This window comes from Tribolium madens, unplaced genomic scaffold (genome assembly GCF_015345945.1).
Source record: "Tribolium madens isolate multiple individuals breed KSU strain unplaced genomic scaffold, Tmad_KSU_1.1 Scaffold_91;HRSCAF=231;Tcas5.2_LG7, whole genome shotgun sequence".
NCBI classification, from domain to species: domain Eukaryota; kingdom Metazoa; phylum Arthropoda; class Insecta; order Coleoptera; family Tenebrionidae; genus Tribolium; species Tribolium madens.
Genome location: NW_025401063.1, coordinates 10,834,172 through 10,856,343, shown reverse-complemented (window position 1 = coordinate 10,856,343; position 22,172 = coordinate 10,834,172). Strand labels below are relative to the sequence as shown.

The 22,172-nt window shown below is 33.3% G+C and overlaps 2 protein-coding genes across 2 annotated transcripts; one reads left to right on the top strand and one right to left on the bottom strand.

Annotated features, from left to right (window-relative positions):
• The first annotated feature begins 1,688 nt into the window (after positions 1 to 1,688).
• LOC123011276 (dystrophin-like) lies at positions 1,689 to 4,248 on the top strand. The gene is made up of 9 exons (XM_044408642.1): positions 1,689 to 2,035; positions 2,081 to 2,425; positions 2,513 to 2,756; positions 2,807 to 3,088; positions 3,140 to 3,252; positions 3,301 to 3,417; positions 3,470 to 3,584; positions 3,635 to 3,986; positions 4,034 to 4,248. Exons 1-9 carry the CDS (start codon positions 1,980 to 1,982, stop codon positions 4,147 to 4,149), a joined length of 1,740 nt encoding a protein of 579 aa, XP_044264577.1. The 5' UTR covers positions 1,689 to 1,979; the 3' UTR covers positions 4,150 to 4,248.
• LOC123011275 (hillarin) lies at positions 4,224 to 20,293 on the bottom strand. The gene is made up of 9 exons (XM_044408641.1): positions 19,676 to 20,293; positions 15,927 to 16,162; positions 7,474 to 7,590; positions 7,223 to 7,416; positions 5,867 to 6,334; positions 5,601 to 5,819; positions 5,342 to 5,550; positions 5,164 to 5,294; positions 4,224 to 5,104 (listed from the first exon to the last, which is right to left on the bottom strand). Exons 1-9 carry the CDS (start codon positions 20,034 to 20,036, stop codon positions 4,550 to 4,552), a joined length of 2,490 nt encoding a protein of 829 aa, XP_044264576.1. The 5' UTR covers positions 20,037 to 20,293; the 3' UTR covers positions 4,224 to 4,549.
• Positions 20,294 to 22,172: the final 1,879 nt, after the last annotated feature.

Sequence of the window (22,172 nt, the reverse complement as noted above, 5' to 3'; positions counted from 1 at the left end):
TTTTTATTAACTTTTAATCATAAAATTTTGATTACTGCCAACTTTGGAAAGTTAAATCTTTAGAAGCTCTAATTTATTAAAGCACTCATTTGACTGTTGTATAGGCATTATTATATTCGCAAAACAGAAAAAGATGGATAGAGCTTATTCCATATCTGGTGGCGAACTGACAGTGGAGACACTTGGTTAAGATAAAAAAATACAAGGGCGTAATTTTTTTCTCTAAAAATTTTGAAGACAAGGATTGTTATGAATGTCATTTTTGAAAATTCTTTTCATGCGTTAACAATTTAATAATTTGTTCATCATTCTTCATCTTATGTACGACTACCTACTTATTATAATTTTTTAAGGAATAACAGTGATTTTGAAATATTATTTCATACGACGCCAATGAACAATATTTTTTTTAATAGTAAACATGTTTAGTGTCAAAATTGAGTAATTTTTGTCAACGTCAGTTCGCCACGAGATTTGGAACAAGCTCTACCTACATATCGACTATGCCAACAAAAACTATAGTAACTCAAAATTTACAGTTTTGAGAAAAATTGCATTGAATCTTTGATTGTTAATAAAATATCAAGGAACTGTTTAATATTACTAAAAATTGCTGAAGGTCTAAGTATTGGTAATAATATTGTTTATTCAAAGATAATTTTTCTCATTGTTTTTGTATTTTGGGTCCTACATAAGCCATCGTAACTCAAAACCAATTTTTTTGAGTTACTATAGTTTTCGTTTGGAGAGTCGATATGTGAAAAAGCGTTTGTAATTTATATTTCTAAATTTAAATAAATTTATTAGTTTATCGCTTTGCATTTACCTAATGAATTAAATTAGTTCCTAATTATTTTCACACTGCAATGAAAGCTGTGATTGTGCATTATGAATATTCGGTCTTGACCTCAAGTGCATGACTGTAGCGAAACTTTTTAACGGTTATTGTCCTGTCACTTTTCAGTTCATTGTATCAATTTAGGAAAATTAAATCTTTTAGTTATTTTGAATGAAAATATTTAAGCAGTTTCATATGAAGACGTTTGATTAAATTTGTTTTGAGGTTGATAAATTTTCTCTTGAAAGTATTTTTTTTATATTTTCATACATTCTGTTGTTGGAAAGGTAAAATTTCTATATTTTTGTTAGAGAACGAATGAAGTAGGTGTAAATCTGATTACATGGGTATTTTATTTTTCTGTAGATTTTTAAAGGTCAACACACTTAATTAAAAAAATAGATACGTATATTACGTAAAAAACTTTTTTATCTACATATTTGAATGTTTAGAAGTAAATATGTAATATGTATTTTCATTTACTGATTAAGCCTTTTTTGACAAAAAAAGTACCTATGTAGGTATGAGATAATTTTATCTTTTAACAAGAGTTGCCGTTTGATGGAGCCTTATCAAAAGAATAAAAAATGTGCTAGTCTTGCCTTACTGCAAAATAATATTTGTGTAAATGTAACTCTGAAATTAATTTTCTTAATTTCAGAAAATAAATACAAATATCGCCTACTTAGATACAGAAGCGCATCATAATATGTAATCCAAAAACATAAAATTCACTCTTAATATTTTTAACAATAATAAGTTATTACGATAATTTCTCCTATAATACGAGTACGTTTCTTATCAGTCTTTTCGTGTAAGAATGCTTGATAACAACTTTCCGGCCCCCTTCCCGCGCCCCCGCCACTGTTCCTCCAATCACGTAGCCCCAACAAGGAAGACATCCCAATCTTAAGGAAACAGGTGCAACAAAGACGACAAGTGTAAACAACTAAAAAACCGTTGAAGAACTTTAATTCCACCCGAACTGAACTTTAACGATGAAAACGTGATATTATCGATAAAAAAAAGTGAAAAACAGTCTGTTCTAAATCCAATTTTGTTTTAAATGGCTAATTAATTGGACAGCAAGTCGGCATACAATACCATAACCCACAAGACCACCTGTTGACTCATCGGCAAGATGCAAACGACTTGGAAGAAATTAGAAAACGAGAACGGCTTTCCTTTCTATTTCAAGTAAGTGAAAATTTCGGAAAAATATTTTTCCAATTGGATTTTTAGTGAAAGTACCAAACAAAAGCAGTGGGACCACCCGAAATTCATTGAACTTAAACATACCATAGATGATTGGAATTATGTGAAATATTCTAAATATCGAGTCGGGCTTAAATTTCGAGCTTTACAAAAAGCTCTATTCATGGAGGAAGTAACCCTAAGTACCATTATGGGTGTTTTTGCCAAACATAGACTTGGCATGAATGAAAGCTCTCTGTGTTTGGAAAGCTACGACTTGGAGGCGGTTTTGTATGACATTTTTTTCGCTGCTAATAAACGAAATAATAGGAATATAGACGTGGATTTTGCTGTTGAGTTGATGCAAAACTTTCTTTATAACATTTATGACAAGTAAGTACAATTTCGACAGCCACTAGTGTATAGTCGGAAGTGGCTAATGTCACAAAACTGTTAAGTCTCAAATTTAATTTTTTTCAGGGAAAGGCAAGCAAAAATTCAGGTTTCTTCAACCAAACTAGCCCTAGCATTATTAAGTGACAGCGAATTGTCTGAATTGTATAATTTTATTTTTTCATTATGTGCCGACCATAATAATTGTGTGACAAGACTAAGACTGCAGTCACTTTTGACTAAATTAGTCGAAATTATGGTTTTTATGCATGAGGATGTTAGTTTTGGCCAGCATTTAATTAATTCAACAATCGAACATTGCTTTTGTAACGTAATTGTAGCAATTTAATTTTGAAAAAATAATTAAAAAAATATTCGTAGTCTCCAGGACTAGTTGGATTAAGTGAAAATAATTTCATCACATGGCTGGAGACTCTGCCACAACTATTTTCATGGATTCCCATTCTTTCAAGGATAAAATCAAGCGAAGTGATTGTACACAACTTCAAATGTTCAACTTGTAAAACAAGTCCTTTGGTTGGCCTAATGTATCGTTGCATGAAATGTTCCAAGTACACACAATGTCAGAAATGTTTTCTAAGTGGGAAAATAAATAATTCCCATAAATTGTCCCATTCCATGCATGAGTATTGCACGGCAGAGGTGGCACCATCTTGTGATATTTTGCCATATTTACTTGATGTCAGTTTTTAGGGGATTCACAAAGAATTTTCATTTAGTTTTATTAAAAAATTGTGCGGTTTGATGCCCTGCTCTGTGAAATTAAATGAAACGGATCGAGGGATAGTAGAGACAAAAGCTATAAGGTAGCAGAGTTTAGTTCCTCAATTGTTCATGTATAATGACATTTTTAGTTCCGAAAAAGATTATTTATTGAAACCAAGTGATGATTTTTATTCAAATATAGGGACCCTAAGTTCGCCTCATACGCAGTTACAATTAGTTATCAGGCAGTTAGAGATACAAAACAAGTTTGTGATTATTATATGTATTCAGTGCTAATTGTAATTTATGGAATTTTAGGGAATTGCATCAGATTCTCCTATTTGGGACTCACAACGAGAAAGAAATTCGAAAATATCTGGAAGAACATAAAGTCCAAGTGGCGACACAAATCCATAAATTAAAAATATTGAAAGTAATATGTACATACTTAATTGTAAGGTTTTTAAAATTTTATTTTTTTAGGAATATTTACACGTGGCGCCTTCTCAAAAAACCGTGCATGAGTCGACTCCAATGGTGGGAGTTGTTAAATACCCGAAAAGAAACCTGGAGTCGGTTTTGAGTCCCATTATACAATTGTCGGAAAAACAATCAAGTCAAACTTTATTCGTTGAAAACCCTACAAATGTGACACAAGATTCACTTCCTTATTCTGTTAATGACATAAGCACGTGGATTAAGGACCAACCCACAAGTTCAAAGGGCGAAGATCAAGTCTTTGGGTCTAAATCGCCGGTCAGGGAATTGCATAATGATCTCGATGACGCTTTAGCAAAATTGCAGCAGATCTTGGCAAATAATTTTACGTTAGATGGTAAGGATAAGTTTAACGCGGACTGCATACTGAACACATTTTTGTAGAATCTTTGGGTGCTATCGATAATACTCATCTCAAACATGCGGTGTCTGAAGTTGAGGGAATGCTGACGTCTTTTATTGACAATGTTGAGAGTAGTAGAGCGAGTTCCGTCCAATAAAAAATGAGACTGAAATGTGGCAATTTTTTGACCAAATAGTGTTTTGCAATATTTTATGTAATAATACGATGAAGAAAAATAAATATTTTATTTAATTGACCTGTAAGTACATTATTTTAACGACCAATATTTAAGTATTTTAAAGCCGTTTTTAAAAACAGACCCGGCGTTTCAGTAACCGTTTTTTGGTAACTTTGCAATTTAGCTCGTCGGTCTGTCACTCTCGAAATGTATAAAATTAAACATTACATAACATTAATAAAATATCGTATAAAATATATTGGTAATTTGATAAAATTGTTATTACAAAAATATGTATAACCGGGCCAAAAGCCATTGCATTATTGCACGTTCTTTAATTAAATAAGTTTAGTAACAATTATTCCGGCAAGTGTTAAGCTTAATTTCTCTTCGATGAATTGATCAGATATTTGCAACAGTGCGTGAGTAGGTGTTTTTCCCCCGAGGTGTCCAACGCAGACATCATTTCCCTGGTGTAGATGTCCAACCCATATTGACCTTCCTCGGGGAAACTAATACTAAAAGTGACTATATCGTCGGACACGTTGTGTGAGACAAATTTGGACAGGCGCTTCTCCTCGACGCCGTTTTTGTGCAAAGTGGCCATGAAATCGGTCAGCTGGCGGGACATCCGGAATTGGAGCTCCAGCTCACGCCCGGCAAAGATAAGCGCGTCCTGGTGTGTGATGGGCACGAGGCCGAACAGTCTTGTGGCTTTCGTGGGGCCCCACTCGCCGCTGGCACAGTCGGGCAAGGGCACCATCACGGTCTGAAGGTCCTCACAGCAAATCTTAAATTTGCACACGCTTTTGAATTTCATGGGCTCTCCTGTGAGGTACTCCTTGGGGGTGACCGCATTGGCGAATATATCGAGGAGAAAGGCTCCACTACAGGGGGCGTGAACTCGAAAAGCCACCATATTGCCCACCACGCTCTGAAAAACCCTCACACAATATCACCAACGCCACAATAAAAATCATAACTCGGTCATACCTGCATTACGAACCGTTTCAGTGAAACCCCGTCGAAACTGTCACTATCGCTATCGTAAAATTTCAAATTGTAATGGAAAATGAGACTGCCTTGCATGTGGGCCGGCATTGCAATTCTTACAGTCGCGGCCCCTGAAATTCAGTTGTTAGGGTGTTTGGTTTACTGGGGTTGTTAATACCTGTCGAATCCGTATACATTACAGCTTTTGTATTCGCATCAGAAAAGTACAGGCCGTACCGGAAAAACAAAGATCTGACGAAAGGTAATTCCTCGAATTCTTGCAACGTTATTGGATTTTTGAGCAATTGCCACTCCGGTTGCAATGGGAAGAATTCGTAAATGAACTCTTTAGGGTCAGTCAGGAAGTAATGGTCATCATATTCATATCTATCAATCGAATAATAGTTAATGAAAAGTTATCAGAATTTGGGATTTACCTTAAACTATCCGATTTGGTTTTATTTCCAGCTTTGGGTGCTTCTTTCGCATTGACTAAATGTCGGGCCCCCCAGTTGCACTGTACAAATCTCCAAGCCCCCGCCACATAAACTGCATTCCAAGAATTCCGGAATCTATTATCCTCAAACCTAACTCCGGGTTGGTACCCTGCCGACTTCGAGTACCCCTTGATGACTACACAATGTAAACCTGCATAACTATTCACACAATTATCAAAAATCTCCACAAACTAACTCCAAATCACCTGCACAGTCTTTTAAACAAGACATGGTAGCTCTCTGTACCATTTTTGATTCCCCGCAATAGCCCCATAGGAGTATCCCCTCTTAAATTATCATCAAAAGACATCGTATTTAAATTTTTTACAGTTATCCATCTGAATATTGTTCGCGCCTTTTCGATATCCGACCCACACCTGCCGACCAACTGTCTGACTAAGTCTGTGAAGCTTTTTTGATCTTCTTGGGCAACAGAAATGGCGATTTGGTCAACATTCGAGAACTCTACAGGATCGTTGTAGACTTGATACTTGCTAAGGGCGGGTGGTGCCGGCGCTGGAGCATGACTGGGGTACGGCTGGACTTGTTCTTCGACGTAGCCGTCGTTACTGTCTAGGTAGAGGGACTCGGCTTGCATGTATTCACTACGCTTTTCGTTGATCAGTTCGAGCATTTCATGACTTTGTTTCTCAACGAGGGCTGCCGTCGCCGCTCTGAAAGGTGTTTGATCAATAAGAGGTTCCAGGTTGCAAAAAGTGGTGTTTTTAATATACAGGCTGTTTCACATAATTTTACGAGACCTGCGCCTGTAAGATGCAATCAATAATACATATTCCGATACGAACTCGATTACAAATTTTGAAAAATTGGTTTGTTCACCCTTTCAAAAATTACAACGTTTTTAGTTAGCTAGTGATTAAGATAGATAAACTACAACCATATTCATGCCGTCTCTTGAACAAATGATAATTGTTTCTGAAAAACTGCAATTTATGACTATTAATGAAATAGTGATTAGTTTGACAACTACTGTCATGGGTTTCCAAAAATTAAATAATTAAATGTGTATTTTTTGTTCTGTGACTTTTGTATAATATTTGGGTGCGAACTACGGAGAACTACATACTTTAGTTAGTCATTAGGTATCCGTAGTGCGAACATTAGGCGCAAGCCTCGTAAAGTTATGTGAAACACCCTGTATCTATGTCACTAAAGTAGAGAATTATAAGACAACGATAATAATATTCATCCAATTCATTGATAATATAGAAACTACATTGTGTAATAATGATCTGTTCAATATTTTTATGTTGTAAAATTGTTGCCAACCTTATAGCAGAAACAGTTCTGTTGAGGGAAACTGATTTTGGCTATGTGTAATCAGCCACACACTTTTAAGAGAAGAATAATAAAAGAGATTTCTACTCCCGCTTATTTGTGTTCGCCTAAACAATGAACATTTCTCAAAATAAGTCATCAAGATTTTTTCCTGGCATTAATAACGCATTCGCAACACCATCCGTGTCAAGACTAAACCAATAATTAAATTCATTAATAAATTCGTGCGAAAGCACCAAACAATGCTGTTCCATCTGTCATACCGTTCATGCTCTAGCATTTTCCTCGTCAAAGACTCCTTCTTTTTATCCCTTCTGAGCGTCATATTCTTCTCCAAATCCTCTTTTTCTTGTTGATGCCTGAGTGTGAGGACATTCTGGTCGTCCCGTTTCCGTTTCATTTGCATTTCCCTTTCAAATCGACTCGTTAGTCTCTCCAATTCTTTCTCCCATTCATCCTAAAACACCCACTTTCTAATTGGAGTACAATTGAGAGGGTCAAGGCCACCACTTACCCGGAATTCGTCCCTGATTCTTCTCTCTTCTTCTTCCCTTTGACGGGCGAATTTTCTGTACAAATCGTCTTCTTCTTTCCGGTGTTTCATTTCTAAGCGCTTTTGCTCATCGCGGTCCTGAAATTCGACATTTTTCCATAGAATCAAAAATATATAAGGAACGTATTTAATTTATTCCCACTAAGCACTCAAGTCAAGATTATGAGAAAGATAAGCCCCATCTTATTGTTCAATTGAACTTTTGTACAAAAATCAAATACTGTTATTACTACGAATCCAAAAACAGTTAGAATATTTTTTCAAATATTCCAATCGGAAATTCTTAAAATGTTCAATGACTTGGACGCCGCAAAGTAACTCACGGGTGCGATTTTTATTATAAACAGTTAAATGGTAAGTCTTGTACGGAATGCTCAACGTTGCGTGTTAAGCCAATTTATACACACTTTATATTGTATAAGAATTTTTTCGAAGTGGATTTTTTTTGAGGTATTATAACAGGAATACTACATAAATCGTGCAGATATGGTCGAGTGTGATGCTTCTGAACATTATTAATCGTAAATATTTGCGTTAGAGGTTTTAACTTGGAATGTATTCGAGAAATTAATTGGTTTAGTAAAAGTGGAATTCTATAAAAAATGATCGGAATTATTGGAAAGTGAAAAATGTTCTCGAGAGGAATGAGACAAGAATTTTGCGTGTGTTGACAACATTTTCGAATGTTTTACTACCAAAAACAAGTAAAAGCCAACCAGCATTAACACTCAAGAATAATAGATGGAAAAGTCTCTTTAGAAAACAAAAAAAAAAATATCTGTATTAAGATTATGTAGCGTAGGTATCTATATTCATTAAAAAAGACACTTTGTGTGATTTATTATTACTCACAAATAACCATAACTAATAAATATGAAACAGCAAATCTTTTTTTAAGATTGCAAAGAATCGGACTGGAATTTGACTGTTGTAAATAAAAAGTTTTTATGATTTTCAGTATTTCTTTGAATCTGCAGATATTTCCATAAGTATTGATGATAACTTTTTGCAAAAAATGTAACATATTTACAAAAATTCTATCGCAATCATAAGAATAAGAACTTCTGATATGCTCTATTGATCTGCGGTTTACTCATCTCCGTTTTTGTTTATTTACAAGTATTTCGTTTATTTTATATTTTAGAGTAAAAATTTCTGATTTTGCTGATTTTAATTAAATCAGAGTTCTTTTTAGTGAAGTTTTAAATAGAATTTTTGTAATTTTAATTCTTGAAGAGATGTACGAGGCATAATATTTTCTTGCACAAGAGTTAAAAAACATATATTTGCTTAAAATTGTCGAAACATGTTTCGGGCACTATCTAGTCCTATCTTCAGTCTAGATTGATGATAACAATATAAAAATTTGAAATGATTTTGTTTTAACGCCGTGATTGAGGAAGCTTCACTTTCTCGATTACTTTTACTTTTTAAGCAATTTTCAAATTTTTATATTGTTATTAACAATCTAGACTGAAGATGGGACTAGTAGTACCCGAAACATGTTTCGACAATTTTAGCTATATATATGTTTTTTAACTCTTGTGCAAGAAGACCCGTACCTCTCTTGAACCAGATAAACTTGCACTTTGCATCAACGATGGAATCCTTTTATTATAAATTTTAATTCTTGTTGGTAGATCTTTTTTGTAAAGACGTGTTTTTTGGGTTTACTCTGACACAGATTAATAATAATAATAATTGATATTTTTGATAAATAACAAATTTGTTGGAGAGTTTATGAAATTTTTGAGGTTTGTTGAGTCAGTATAAGCATATTCTTTTCAATTCAAAGTTAAACCTATCTATGTACTCTATATACATGCATCTATGTATTATATAGGCTGCCCCAGCGAGTTGAAAAAGTCCATTAGTGACTTTTAAATGGTAAAATTAAAAAAAATTAGATAGGACATTGATAGTAGATACTAATCTAATCCATCGCCTAAAATTATTTTCAACTATATAGCGTGTCTCAAGAATAAGTTACAGTACAAACTTGTGTTTTTTTAATGAAACATTACAGGGTTATTCACGAGAGGGTTATTTCTGAAAAAAATTTTGGCGCAACCAACAATACCAACTATAACTACTAAATTAAATGTTATTTCTTTTATATTAGAAATCAAAGTAAGTTGGACAGATTTAAAAGATTATTAAATTGTCTTTCTAAAATTATTTACTTTTAGATGTTTATAATCAATAACTAAAAAGATATTTAACGTTAAACATTAAAAAAAATAATTACTTTTGTTTCAGTAGCCAAAAAGTACACAGTTGCACAAGAGATAGAAGAAATGACACTTAATAATCACATTTGTGTTAAACTGAATCAATTATTCTTTATTTTTACAATAAAATAATTCGAATTTCAGTGTTTATAACGACTTTTACAATCTCTGGATAAATCAACGGATAAGTGATCCGTGGTGGAATTATTACGGTTGCCATAATATCAACAATGCCCAGATATTGATAGGCATTGTTGCTACAATAATAATTTAATATTGAATATTAAATATCTTTTCATTTATCAATTGTAGAGATTAAAAGTTATTTTTTTTAGTTAGACAATTTATCAACCTATTAGATGCATAAATAAAAAATAGGGTGTTCCATTTAATTTTTTTAAGTTATTTAACTTTTAACAAACTTCTTCATTTTTTTAATCTTTACAAATGTAAAACACAAAAAAAATTGCTACATCTTTAAATTCTGTACTTTCTTCTTTGCAGAAGTAAGAAAAAATTTGTTCTAGCTGTCTTAGTTTTTGTGTAATAAATTTTTAAAAAGTCGTCGAAAAAAACGTCTTATTTCTAAAACTAAGCAAAAGTAAAATCAATCGACTAATAAAAGTTTAGCGTAAACACATTGTTTTAAAAGGCTACATTCAAAAATGCAAAGAAACATACGGTGTTTCATTTAAACAAACACAAGTTTGTTTCGTAACTTATTTTTGGGACATGCTGTATGGTTGAAAATAACTTTAGGTGATGCACTAGATTTAATTTTACCATTTAAAAGTCACTAATGGATTTTTTCCACTCGTTGGGACACGCTGTATGTACAACATATGTACGAGTATACAGGGTGCGCCAGAACTCGCGCCCCAGAGAAAATTTTCAAGTAAGGTAAGATACCAGGAACATGAAAAAAATGTTTAAAAAATTCTATCTGTCAAGAAAAATTGCCATTTATTTTTTGACATTTGACATTTTTTATATCTATTTAATGGTACTGATGATCTTGTATATGTTTTTTTACAATTATTTAGTAAAGGGACAAAAATTTTGCCAATAAAAGCCACAAATTACATTGAACAGAGTTACAATTTAGGATACAGCTTCCTTGTTTCCTCTTTTAATAGTCTATAACAAAAAAACTTGGAAAATTATTTTTCCAACAGAAATAATTAGAGTGAAATTGCAAACTTTAAACCCTCATAACTTCGAAATTTTTATAGATAAATTTTTTTTAACATTTTTTCCATGTTCCTGGTATCTTACCTTATATGGCATTTTTCTCTGGGGCGCGAGTTCTGGCGCACCCTGTATACACATCTGTTTTCTATTTTAAATTATAGAATCCAGTTTATCTTTCCTATCTATCTTATCTTTCCTAAACTTGCAATTTAAATCCTTTCTAAGACTCCGGAAATTGCCCAGACGCTTAGAAAGCCTCCAATGAACTAGAAAATAGAAAACTAAACTTTTAGGTCCAGCTGGCACTTTCCGGATTTCACTTAGGTATAAGCACAGAAAGAAATCGTTTCTTTGAAATGTGCCAGGAAACATCGATCAAATATTTACCATGTGACGAGCCATTTTTTCTTGTTTAATAAATATTTTCGCAGCTTTTTACTAACCTTTCACCGTATTTTCCAATCACGCTCGTTTATTTTCGTCGTAATTATTACAATTTCTCCAGCTAATTGTGACGAGACTTTAAAATAATATATATATAGGTGGAAGTGAACGATGTTTTGCAAGTGACTTTAACGGTTTTTGCCGCCATAATTGAATGAAATGATCGTGGAGTAATCACGAGTTGCGGTTCTTGTGGTAATTGCGATTTTGGGTACCGAAATCGGCAGTTAACATTTATTCATTTGCTTTATAAGACAACAGAAAAAAACTGATTTTATTAAGTCACAACCGAACAGAAAAACACACGTGCAACCTAACAAATCATTAACCAGTTACATTCTTGATAGTGCAGGAGGATTTGTATCAATTAAATTTTGTTTTTTACTTCATTTTTAATTGACAAGCGTTTAAATGTTATTATAAAATATTAGTCATAAATAATGTGGTCAACATAATTATTATGTTTGTTGTTGGACAAGAGAGCTTTAGGCGATTTGATTAATAATAATTCTTTTGGTTGGCCATTGTTTAATAACATTAACAAGGGGCAAAATGTCTATTTTAACTTTCTGTTGATTTTAAAAACCTTCTTTCCGTTTGGTCTCGCCGATGATTCAGCGTTCAGGAAACACTTCAATTAATTAATTACCATGAACATAATCCTAATTAAACATCACAAAATCCAGTTACATGGCATTAATCGTCTCGATACATATGCAAAAATGGTAATAGTTACGGTAAGGTAGCCATTCCGGAAGTGCAATGCTATTATTATGAATGTTCTGGTTTAAAAATTTAGTAAATTCCATTTTAACGGTATCTAGCTAATTGCAGTGCAATGATTCTCATGGTTGGAATCATCGAAAATGGCAAATTGTGACGGTCACAAATAAGAAATAAATTTTTTTCACGGCGCGTTCAGTCTAGCATTACGCGCGATGATTGTGATGAAATTCCCACTTTTATGTAAAATGACGCAAGGAATTTATTTGTGATTATTGTGTCAATAGAATTTGTTTGTTTTGTAACAGAGTATAAATCTGTGACTGCGCAAAACTGCCAAGTTAAAAGGTTCCAAAAATGGGCATGTAAATGGATTGCGAATTGGAAAATAGAGAAGAGATTAGAAAAGAAAGCTGGGCGAGGATTGTACAACACCTGACAAGTCGGAGATCTATTATGCAAAACAATTAGAAGGCTGTAAATATTTGCCGTTGCTATTTTGTGTCATTAATACTTTTCGTGTTTGCTCAAGACCAGATAATCGCAATAAAACCACACAATTTTTTGACCTCCTGAACTGCTAATGAGGCACTCAAAAATAAATTTGGTCAACCACCCACACAGTTCTGTAAATCTCCCGTTGAAGGGTAGGCGATTTCGTGCAAAATTTTCATAAGCCTCGTGAGAGAATGCAGTGCCGGCCTTCCGACCTACGTTTACGCGTTTACAAATGAGCCATCGGTTCCAGTTCTCGACAGCCTCGAAGCCCCCGACTTGGTATTATGCAATTTGAGCACACCTACGGCTGACGACCCGGCAACTGCCCGATTTGGAAACGTGAGTGTTATGACGTAGAAGGACGTCATAGACACGGTTCGGAGAAGGATTTGTCATGGGGGCCGATTTTGGGCCCATAGATGGGAGGAATGACGTCACAAATGGAACAATTCGGGTCACCAACTTTAAAATTTGACTATGGTGTATGTGGCATTTCCGTGTTCCACCATTATTTTTTCTGACATATTCTCATGACATAATCAGACAATTAACCCACTTGGGCTCATTCTGGTCGTGAAACTTAAGAGTTTGTATTGTGATGCAATAATTAAATTGACCTTATCATCTTATTTTTTCCTCATTCTCTTACTGCATTGTATTAAAATTCTCACGATAAATTAGCTAAGAAGTGGAGTCTACGAGTCTACAGATTTAAAGATGTAAAAATTACCACAAACCACAAACTGAATGTAGGTAACTCTTGAATTATTTCGAAAAATATTTTTAAATCTTTTAATTGTCTTAAAACACCCTCAATGGGCAGTATTAATAAAGGACAGCAAATGCTTTTACTGGTTACATATAAGCAATTGCTTTGAATGGTATTAATAAAAAAATTGTAAATGCTAGTGGGACATGTCTAACAAATGCTTTTTCTGGTTGGAGGAATTAGGTGCTTGATGATATTAGCATTTGCTTCTTTTACTCTAGCAATTACTTAAAAAAGTAAGCATTTGCTTAGAAAAACAACATTCTGCTGTGAGTTATGCTAGTAGTGAATAATTATAATTATTATAGTAGAAAATCAAAAAAGTAAAACATAATTTTAGGTATGTTTCATCTGTCAAGGGCAACGTAAATAATATAAACAAAGACTAGAATATTATCCTCAGAAGAGAGGACTACGTAAAATTGCTTCCTTTTCTAGAAAAAAGTCTTGAGTGGATGTCTGAAGTCTGAACATAACAAACACGATGTGGTGGTGCCTTATCGTTGAAAATGACGATGAACATTTTTTGCGGTGTGTGGCTGGTACAGGTATATTAACAAAAAAGTTGTTTAAATAATTAGTTAAAAAAACCTCGTAAAATCTGTCATCAAAAAAATTATAGAAAAAGCACTAATTTGGATAAATTTTCTCCAAAATGTTGAAGAACTTCGAGTGTCTGAAGAAAAAATGTCGAAATAAGTACACTTTTAAATATTTTTGTCGATCCTGCGCCAAACACTTATGAGTGATTGCTTGTGAAACAACTAGCAATTGCTTTTGTCAAACGTGTTAAACGTTTATTAATCTGAAAACAAGCAATTGCTACAAACAAGAGCTTTAACTAATGCTAGGTAGCAGATGCTTGTACACTTTTCCTTATTTTTATTAAATTCACCTATAAGATAAGAAAAGTTTGTGACACTTGTGGTATTAAACAATAAAGACCTAAATGATTCACCTTGTATAACCAAAAGTGTTTTTTTAAATAAAGATAAGAAACAAACAATTCAAAGGAAGTGATTATGGGTGAGTAAGAGGCTCGTTAAAATAATAAACCAATCTTAATTGAAACCCGACTAAACCATACTTCTATGTAGAACAACACGCGATCTGCTAATTAATTCGAGAAAAATAATTTAGTTTTGATTTACTGCCATAATTTCAAAATTGCTGTTTTTTATTATCTCAGTTACTAAATCTCTTTTTTTCTTTTTTAAATGGCTTGATTTGAAAACAGAAATCTCTATCAAAATCGCATCAACTTTCGTTTTGTTCTTTCGATAGTCATGTAGGCATATGTAGCTTTATTTTTCCCACATTTCAACCATCTGTTAATTTCGATATACCCACTATGCACCCAAACTACTTTCCACCTAAATTCGTCTAAAAACCTGGTTAGAAAGTGATATTATTGTCATATTATTAATCAGTGTGTAAATTTCTTTCGTGTGGGAGTCGCACGATTAATAAAAGTGATTTTCTTCGTCACAGTTCACTGTAAATCCGATGTCGCTACTTCTTTATGCCAATTCTACGCCTGTCGGGAGATTAATTCTTGTCAAAGGATTGATTTCTCTGAAAGGAGTTTGCCGCCAGGTATGGGTAATTAAATTGTTAACGTTATTTAGAATAGCTGAATAATTACGATAATTTAAAGTAATTACGCGAAATTAATTATTTATCATAAAAATATTATCTAGAATGTGAATTTATTTCAATAGACCGATGAAGAAATAAACTACAAACTAGATAATTGTCAATTTTCTTTATATATAAGAAGTTTCATTAAAATTGTAAATCAGAAGTAAGTGTTATTTTATTTATTTTTCCGATAATAAAGCTGACACATTTACGAGTCGATTAATGAGTTTATTTAGAAATTTTAAACATATGAAAATAACAGGATTACAATAAACCAAAAATTTGCATTAAATTTTAGACTGGAGTAAAAACTGATCAACCTACACTAACTAATCGCCATTGTAGGCAAGATGTCAACATTGGAATTATTTCACCCATATTATCGACACCGTTTCGTCGATAATAATCGTTTTATCTTAATTTATAATCTAAAGGTAGATTCTAATAAGAGAAATTATAAGCAAAGCGGCCCACTTTTGTCTCATTTACACAATCTCAAGAAACATTCAGAATCAAATGCTTTTTATTTTATGAAAAACGAAAGTCACGTCAGTGATTAATTTGGCCGAATATTAATTATTCCACATAATAAATCAGTAAAAGTGGGTCGGTTTTGTCTACTTCATAAATTTGAAGAGACTGCTGTTTTAATCAAATCGGAAAATCTGCCTTTTATTCAACTTTTATTAACAAAATAAGTAAGTAAAAAAGTTTAGCTGTTTTGTTTGATTTTAAGAAACTTTGATTTGTTGGTATGACTGATAGAATAGTAAATTGCTAGTGTGGCAGCAATGAATAATATAAAATTGAGAATCATTGACCCAATTTTTGGTCCAAGTTACGGCGCCATGTTCCATTTTGGTTGTACCACAGCAGAGTTTCTCAAGGTTGAACCTCTGTATATTTTGAATACTCACCAAATAGCAGTCAATAGGTTTTTCCCTATGCATCCTGTATGACTTCTGCAACTCGGTCTGCTTCAACGCATGAGCGATATGCAGCGCGCTAGCGTCGAACCTGCCATACTGGTACCCGGGTGAATCCCCGTGATTATTGTGATAGTTCGTGGGGCTGTACTGCCTATCGCCCCCATACCCTGGCGGCGAGGCTTGCTGGTGATAACCCCCATTGAGATGGGTGCGGACGTGGAGGACTGCAAAGGAAAACTTTACGTAATTCTATGCTAATTCGGCATTTGTGCAATCGTGGAAAGTGAATTGATCCATTTTATATAAGAATTTTATCGAAAGTCTTACAACACGGTCCATGTGGGAAAAAGAAAATCGCACGTGAAAGCGCATCAGGGCCTAATTACACCAAAACATAATAATTGATGTGTTTCGTGATGTGTGGAGAGAGTTTTGATAGGTTTTTTCTAGTGTGATTTATGGGTTTTATTATAATTGACGTCAGGGCCGGCGCTACTGACGGTGTGAAACATGCAAAATTTCAGGGGCGGCAAAACGAAACTGAAAACAAATTAAGTTTAGAAAAAAAATTTAACAACATATTCGTCTAGACGTCTTTTTACAAACTTACTCGTTCTGAACGAATTAACGTGCTTCATTGAAAGTAACATATCTAATATCATTGATATGCTGTTATGCATTTAACCATTTGAACAAATATGATATACCTATTTGTTTTTATGAAATCACTTGAAAAAAATGCATTTTTTAATTGGAAGTTTTTATTAAACTGAATTCGGTTTTTAATTTGCTTTTGTATTGGTAGTCTTTGCAAAAAAAAAATTGTTGAAAATAATTTTGTTCCAAGTCGCATATTACGTACCTTAAAAATTCTGGAARGTGCACAAAAACTTTGCACGGGGCAGCAAAATATCAAGCGCCGGCCCTGATTGACGTGTTGGCGCTACTGGCATGGTTTGATGAAAATTTTTCACATTTTGTTTGGAAGTAATGACAACAACTGGTAAAGGATTAGTTATGGCTTTTCTGGTAATTGTGTCATTGTTAGATTAGTCGATATGGAGTACTTAACATACTTTTTCTGTATTGTAAAGTCACGAAGAAGAAAATGAATGAAACTCTGCGGTTAACAGTCTGTAATGAATGGGTGATTAGCATAAAAGTAGATTGTTTTGTAGACTTTCTGCAATAAGTTTGCGATTTTTGTGTTTATACTTTTATACAAACAGTAAACATTTCTAATGTGCTTGTCTGTAATTTTTATTTAAAAGTACAAATTTATTTAACAAAATAATGATTTTTGTAAAATAAGTCAATTGTTTTTCTAAACACAATTTGCTTTTCTGTTACTATGTATTACTAAATGTACAAGAAGAATTTAAGTCAAAACATTATTTTTCAAAATTTTACAAAAAAGAGGCAATAATTACCTTGTTGTTAAACTCTTCGTAAAACATTTTTTGGTTAATCAAATTAAGTGTCTGACCCTCAGCTACAAAATGCCATTTGGCTTTATTGTGATTTCCAAATTTTACGCCTTGAAATTATAGGTTTGTTAACTTTATTTGCCATCTTGCAGTTTTTTTTAAATTTTAAATGAAACGAGTTTACGTTCATATGCCTTTTTATGAATTAATTTTTATCGGTTTCTGTCTGTTGAGAGCAATGTTACATGCACAAAAATAGTGTGGTAACTATGGCATAACCTTATTGATTGCTGTAAAATTTTACAATATTGAAATGTCAATTTTGACTTTGAACTGACATCTGCAGCTGTTATGACATTCATTACATCCTAGGTATGTTAATAGCTATTATTGTACTTTGTCAACGCTTGTCATTTGAACTAAGTTATCATTCGCCTGAACTGATGCAAGATAAGACACTCATGGTTTAAGTAAGGCTTTTGGTTCATTTTGCTTCTGGTTGATTAGTGGCATTAGTGACATTTGTTTGTCAACAAAGTACTATTTTTAACAAAACCGAAAGTGTTCAACATTCAGGTCAATTGGGTTTTAAAATTGTTTTGATTCTTTTTTACAATCATTCTCCTTTCAAATCAGAGAGGAGGCTGACTGATATTTACCACTTTCAACATATTCAACTAAGTTGTCCAATGCCACCTGTTTGCAAATTAAATATTCCCAGATTTACGCTTTACAGTTTTTCCCTCAAAACATTAGCACTTGTCCAAAAGCGGTAAAAACAAGTATTTTACGGTGCCATTTTGGTTGAAACCTTTTTGTGAGCTTTTAATGAGACAGACAGACCACATCCATCTATGGTAAAGAACAACCACAATATGGGTTAAATTTTCAAAGTGTTGGCGCGCCTTCTGTGTCAAGGACGTCATTGAATAATACAGTATGTAGGAATGAAATTCTTTTGATATTTTAGTCCTGATGGTCTTGATAATGAACCAGTTTTGTTTTGAAGTCAATTAAAAAAATGTGGAGGTTTGACTTATTTGTAATTGTATAAAAAAAGTTGTCAAATGTCGCACATGTGAAATGACATTGACATTGCACATGTAAAGTGACATTGTTATTTCAACAATGTAATTTTGTGGTACAAGGAAGTGTCACTTAATTGTGCAAAGTACTCTTATCACTATAAAATAAATAAATTAACTGAATAAACTTATTTTATTATCCAGGGACGTAAAAACGATATTGATTTATTTTATTGCTTGGTGACAGTTTTCTAAATATAATTTTTGTTTTTATCTGTTGTTTACCAATGGGATCACTTTCTAATGGTGGTGAGGAAAAAATAAATAAATAAAACTTCTAAACAGGTACACTAAACAAGGCAGAAAAGTCTACTCAAGCTTGCAAAATCTAATTCACAAATACAGGATTAAGAATTTGAAAACTTTAAGAAAATAATAAAATTTCTTGTTTCTAATTTGTGCCACAATAATTACAATATTGAAACAGACATCAAGAATGGTCAAGGTCGTTTAATGATTGCTTTGTTCACCACTAGAATCATTGTTTTTGATTTTAAAAATTCCGTTTTTCGTTATCCAGTTTTCTTTTTCCAAATGTTTATAAAAAAAAATAAAAAAACAAAGTTTGAACTGTATAAATTATCGTTAGTGTACTTTGTTATGCTGTCTTGGATGTTAAGTATTTAATACATAACTAATTAGGTAAATAAGTGAACTTTCTAAATCAATATACTGCAATTATATCTTAATTAAAATTTATTAGCCCCTATACTTATTCATTATACAAACTTATTGTAAACTATTTGAATTATTTCTTTATACATTGCCCATAATAATTATAATAAACCTACATAACCATTAATTTGAAACATAAACTGAAATAATAACACCGAAACTTAGTAGATAATTCTTTCTCACACGAACTGTCATAAAATTAAGTAGTTTCATTATAAAGTTTAAAATCCGAAAGTATTTAGTGTCAACGAAACCAACATAACAGTTCTTAATCTGCATAGATCTTTCCTCATTCTTTCGTCATCTCATCATAGCATCCTTACAATTCCAGATATTCCGTATAATGAAATAAAAATGTAGCAGGAAAATATAAGTCTTAACCCAGTTTATATTGAAGCTCGCTACATATCACCTGACCAGAACGATTTATATTCCAGCAACAAAAGAGATATCAAAAGCATTGTCCATTGAATTACAAATTGCAAAGACCTAGTTTTCGACTTCCCTAAGAAATCCTTCTCTGGCCTTGAACTATAATCAATAAACTCACTTTCCGGTTCGTAGACGCCCCTGCCCGGCCCCCGGATCTGCTCATTAACAAAATTCGTTGACTTAGGGACGTTCAGTGCCGATCGGATGCCGACGGAGGAGCCGTCCAGGTGACCCGGCCCGATTTTGGGCACGTGGCTGTTGCAGTAGACCTCCTTGTCCTCCTGCCGGTGCTGGTTGTTGTAGTAGGTCTTGAGCGTCAACTTGGTGCCACAAACCGCGCACTTGAAGCATCCACTGTGGAAAAACGTGAAGTCCTTTAAAGGTCCCACTCGGTCCACTTGGTACACGGTTTCGTTACACCGGAGACAGGTGCTCTCGTAGAAATTCGGCCGGTACATGGCCTTATAGTTGTGTAACATCGCACTGGAAATGGAGACTTCGACGCTCGCACAGGACAGGAACGCACTCGATCACTTGGATTTTTCCGCGCAGGAATCACTCACCGGAGCCATGTTGCAGCAAAACTGACTTCCCCGCGCCTTCCGTTCACCTGTTAGAGACGTGCGAAGAGCGAACGAAGCGATTGAGGGCTGCCGAGGAGACCGAAGTGGGGCGATGCGAGAGGATCCTGTCGAGGTTGGAGTACGCCTCCAGGTGTACCAGCAGCCCACATACCACTGCCATTCCTTGCACACCTAGCTTACATCACGCGGTCACCTGTTTGCTAAATATGCCGAGTTTCTGGAGAAGAAATGGGGGCGCTAAAAACGGTTTTCTAGAAGGGGATTAAAACTTTTAGCGGTCTTGCAACGTGGGGGAAAAACTGAAATTGGCAAATTCTTCACATTTGTTGTTTTACTATGATTATAATTTATTCTTTAATAATGTTATTACAGCAGGTATTATTAAGGCGCTGATTTCATTAATTACGTTTATACATTTTGCACAGAACGAAAAATCTAAAAGATAAACAAAATTTGGAAAAAATATGTAGGTATAATAAAATTTATATTTACCATAATAAGTTTATGACTTTTGACAATATATTTTTTACTAATAATCAAATATTTAATTAAATACATTTGATTTTATATATTATGCATGTACATACATACAGGGTGTCAATTTTAAAACTCGCAATTGCCAATATCTCTAAAACTAAAAAAGTTATTGAGAATCACTCAAAACCGTTTCGATAGTTTTTAGGGGGAATCAAAATGGCATGGTAAGTGACGCTCCTCCACCCACCCTTCAAGCCACAGCCACCTTAAGTTTTAAATGGCACGACCCTACTTGCGATACATCGTTGGAAAGCCCATAACAAGCGCTATTCAAAAATGTCATACAACAGCCTATTTGGTAAAGTTATTTTTCCAATTATTCAAAAACGAAGACGTTAAATTTTCATTTTTTTACTTTATTCAAGGGTGGGTGGAGGTGTGTCACTTATCATGTAATTTTAATTCCCCCTAGGAACCACCAAAACGGTTTTGAGTGATTATTAATAACTTTTTCAGTTGAGAGAAATTGCCGATTGCAAGTTTTAAAATTGACAAATGTATAATATACACCATATTATACACATTGTGAAAAAGTGGATCGTTACATTTGAAAAAATAATCGTGAAGAAAAAAACTATGTCTAAACATCTCAACCGTCATAATAATAGTTAAATGATGATTCACTCTTACGTTTTCTCCTAAATAACAATGAGGTTACTTTTTGGTCACACCGTGTAACAGTTTAATAACTGTGTGAGAAAATTACTAACAAACTTTCCACTTGAAACTGTTGAAATATTTATTTCAAATATGTAAATAGGTTAAATCTTTTAAGTAAATAATATGTTTTTGAAAAAAAAAATGTTTTACAAAAAAAAACTGTATTTTTTATTTTCATGATGTGTTTTAAGCTTTAGCGTAAAACAAATACTCTAGGTATAGGGGCGGCAATACAGCATGCGCCAGAACTCGTGCCCCAGAGAAAAAGGCCACGTAAGGTAAGACACCAGGAACACGGTAAAAATGTTAAAAAAATTCTATCTATAAAAATTTCGAAGTTTTGAGAGTTTAAACTTTGCACTTTGATTCTATTTATTTGTGTTGGAAAAATAATTTTCCAAGTTTTTTTGCTACAGACTATTAGAAGAGGAAACAAGGAAGCTGTATCCTAAACTTTTATTGACAAAATTTTTGTACCTTTACTAAATAATTATAAAAAACATATACAAGATCATCAGTATCATTAACTTTTAAAAAATGGTGTACAACTAATTTCGATCTCAAAAAAAAATCCATCGAAATTCCTGTAATTCCAAAAAAATCACCAAAATTCCAATCATTTTTCAATAATGCATCGTAATTCCATTATTTTCAGATTAATTTCTATATTTACAAATTAAATCCTATATTTCTAAGAAATTCAATGTAATTTAAAAAAAAAATTTCCTTTGATAATTGCAAAAAGAATTCCAAAACAAATCCAGTAACTCCAAACAATCCAAAGATAACTTCAATAATTCTAAACAATTTCCATAAAATTACAAAAATTTGTAC

Coding starts and splice junctions, on each gene's coding strand:
- LOC123011276 (XM_044408642.1), top strand. CDS start 1,980: ATGCAAACGACTTGGAAGAAATTAGAAAACGAGAACGGCTTTCCTTTC. Junction 3,418..3,469: donor CAGTTAGAGATACAAAACAA/GTTTGTGATTAT, acceptor ATGGAATTTTAG/GGAATTGCATCAGATTCTCC. Junction 3,585..3,634: donor ATAAATTAAAAATATTGAAA/GTAATATGTACA, acceptor TTATTTTTTTAG/GAATATTTACACGTGGCGCC.
- LOC123011275 (XM_044408641.1), bottom strand. CDS start 20,036: ATGTTACACAACTATAAGGCCATGTACCGGCCGAATTTCTACGAGAGC. Junction 6,335..7,222: donor AAAATGCTAGAGCATGAACG/GTATGACAGATG, acceptor AACACCTTTCAG/AGCGGCGACGGCAGCCCTCG. Junction 5,551..5,600: donor ACCAAATCGGATAGTTTAAG/GTAAATCCCAAA, acceptor TTCGATTGATAG/ATATGAATATGATGACCATT.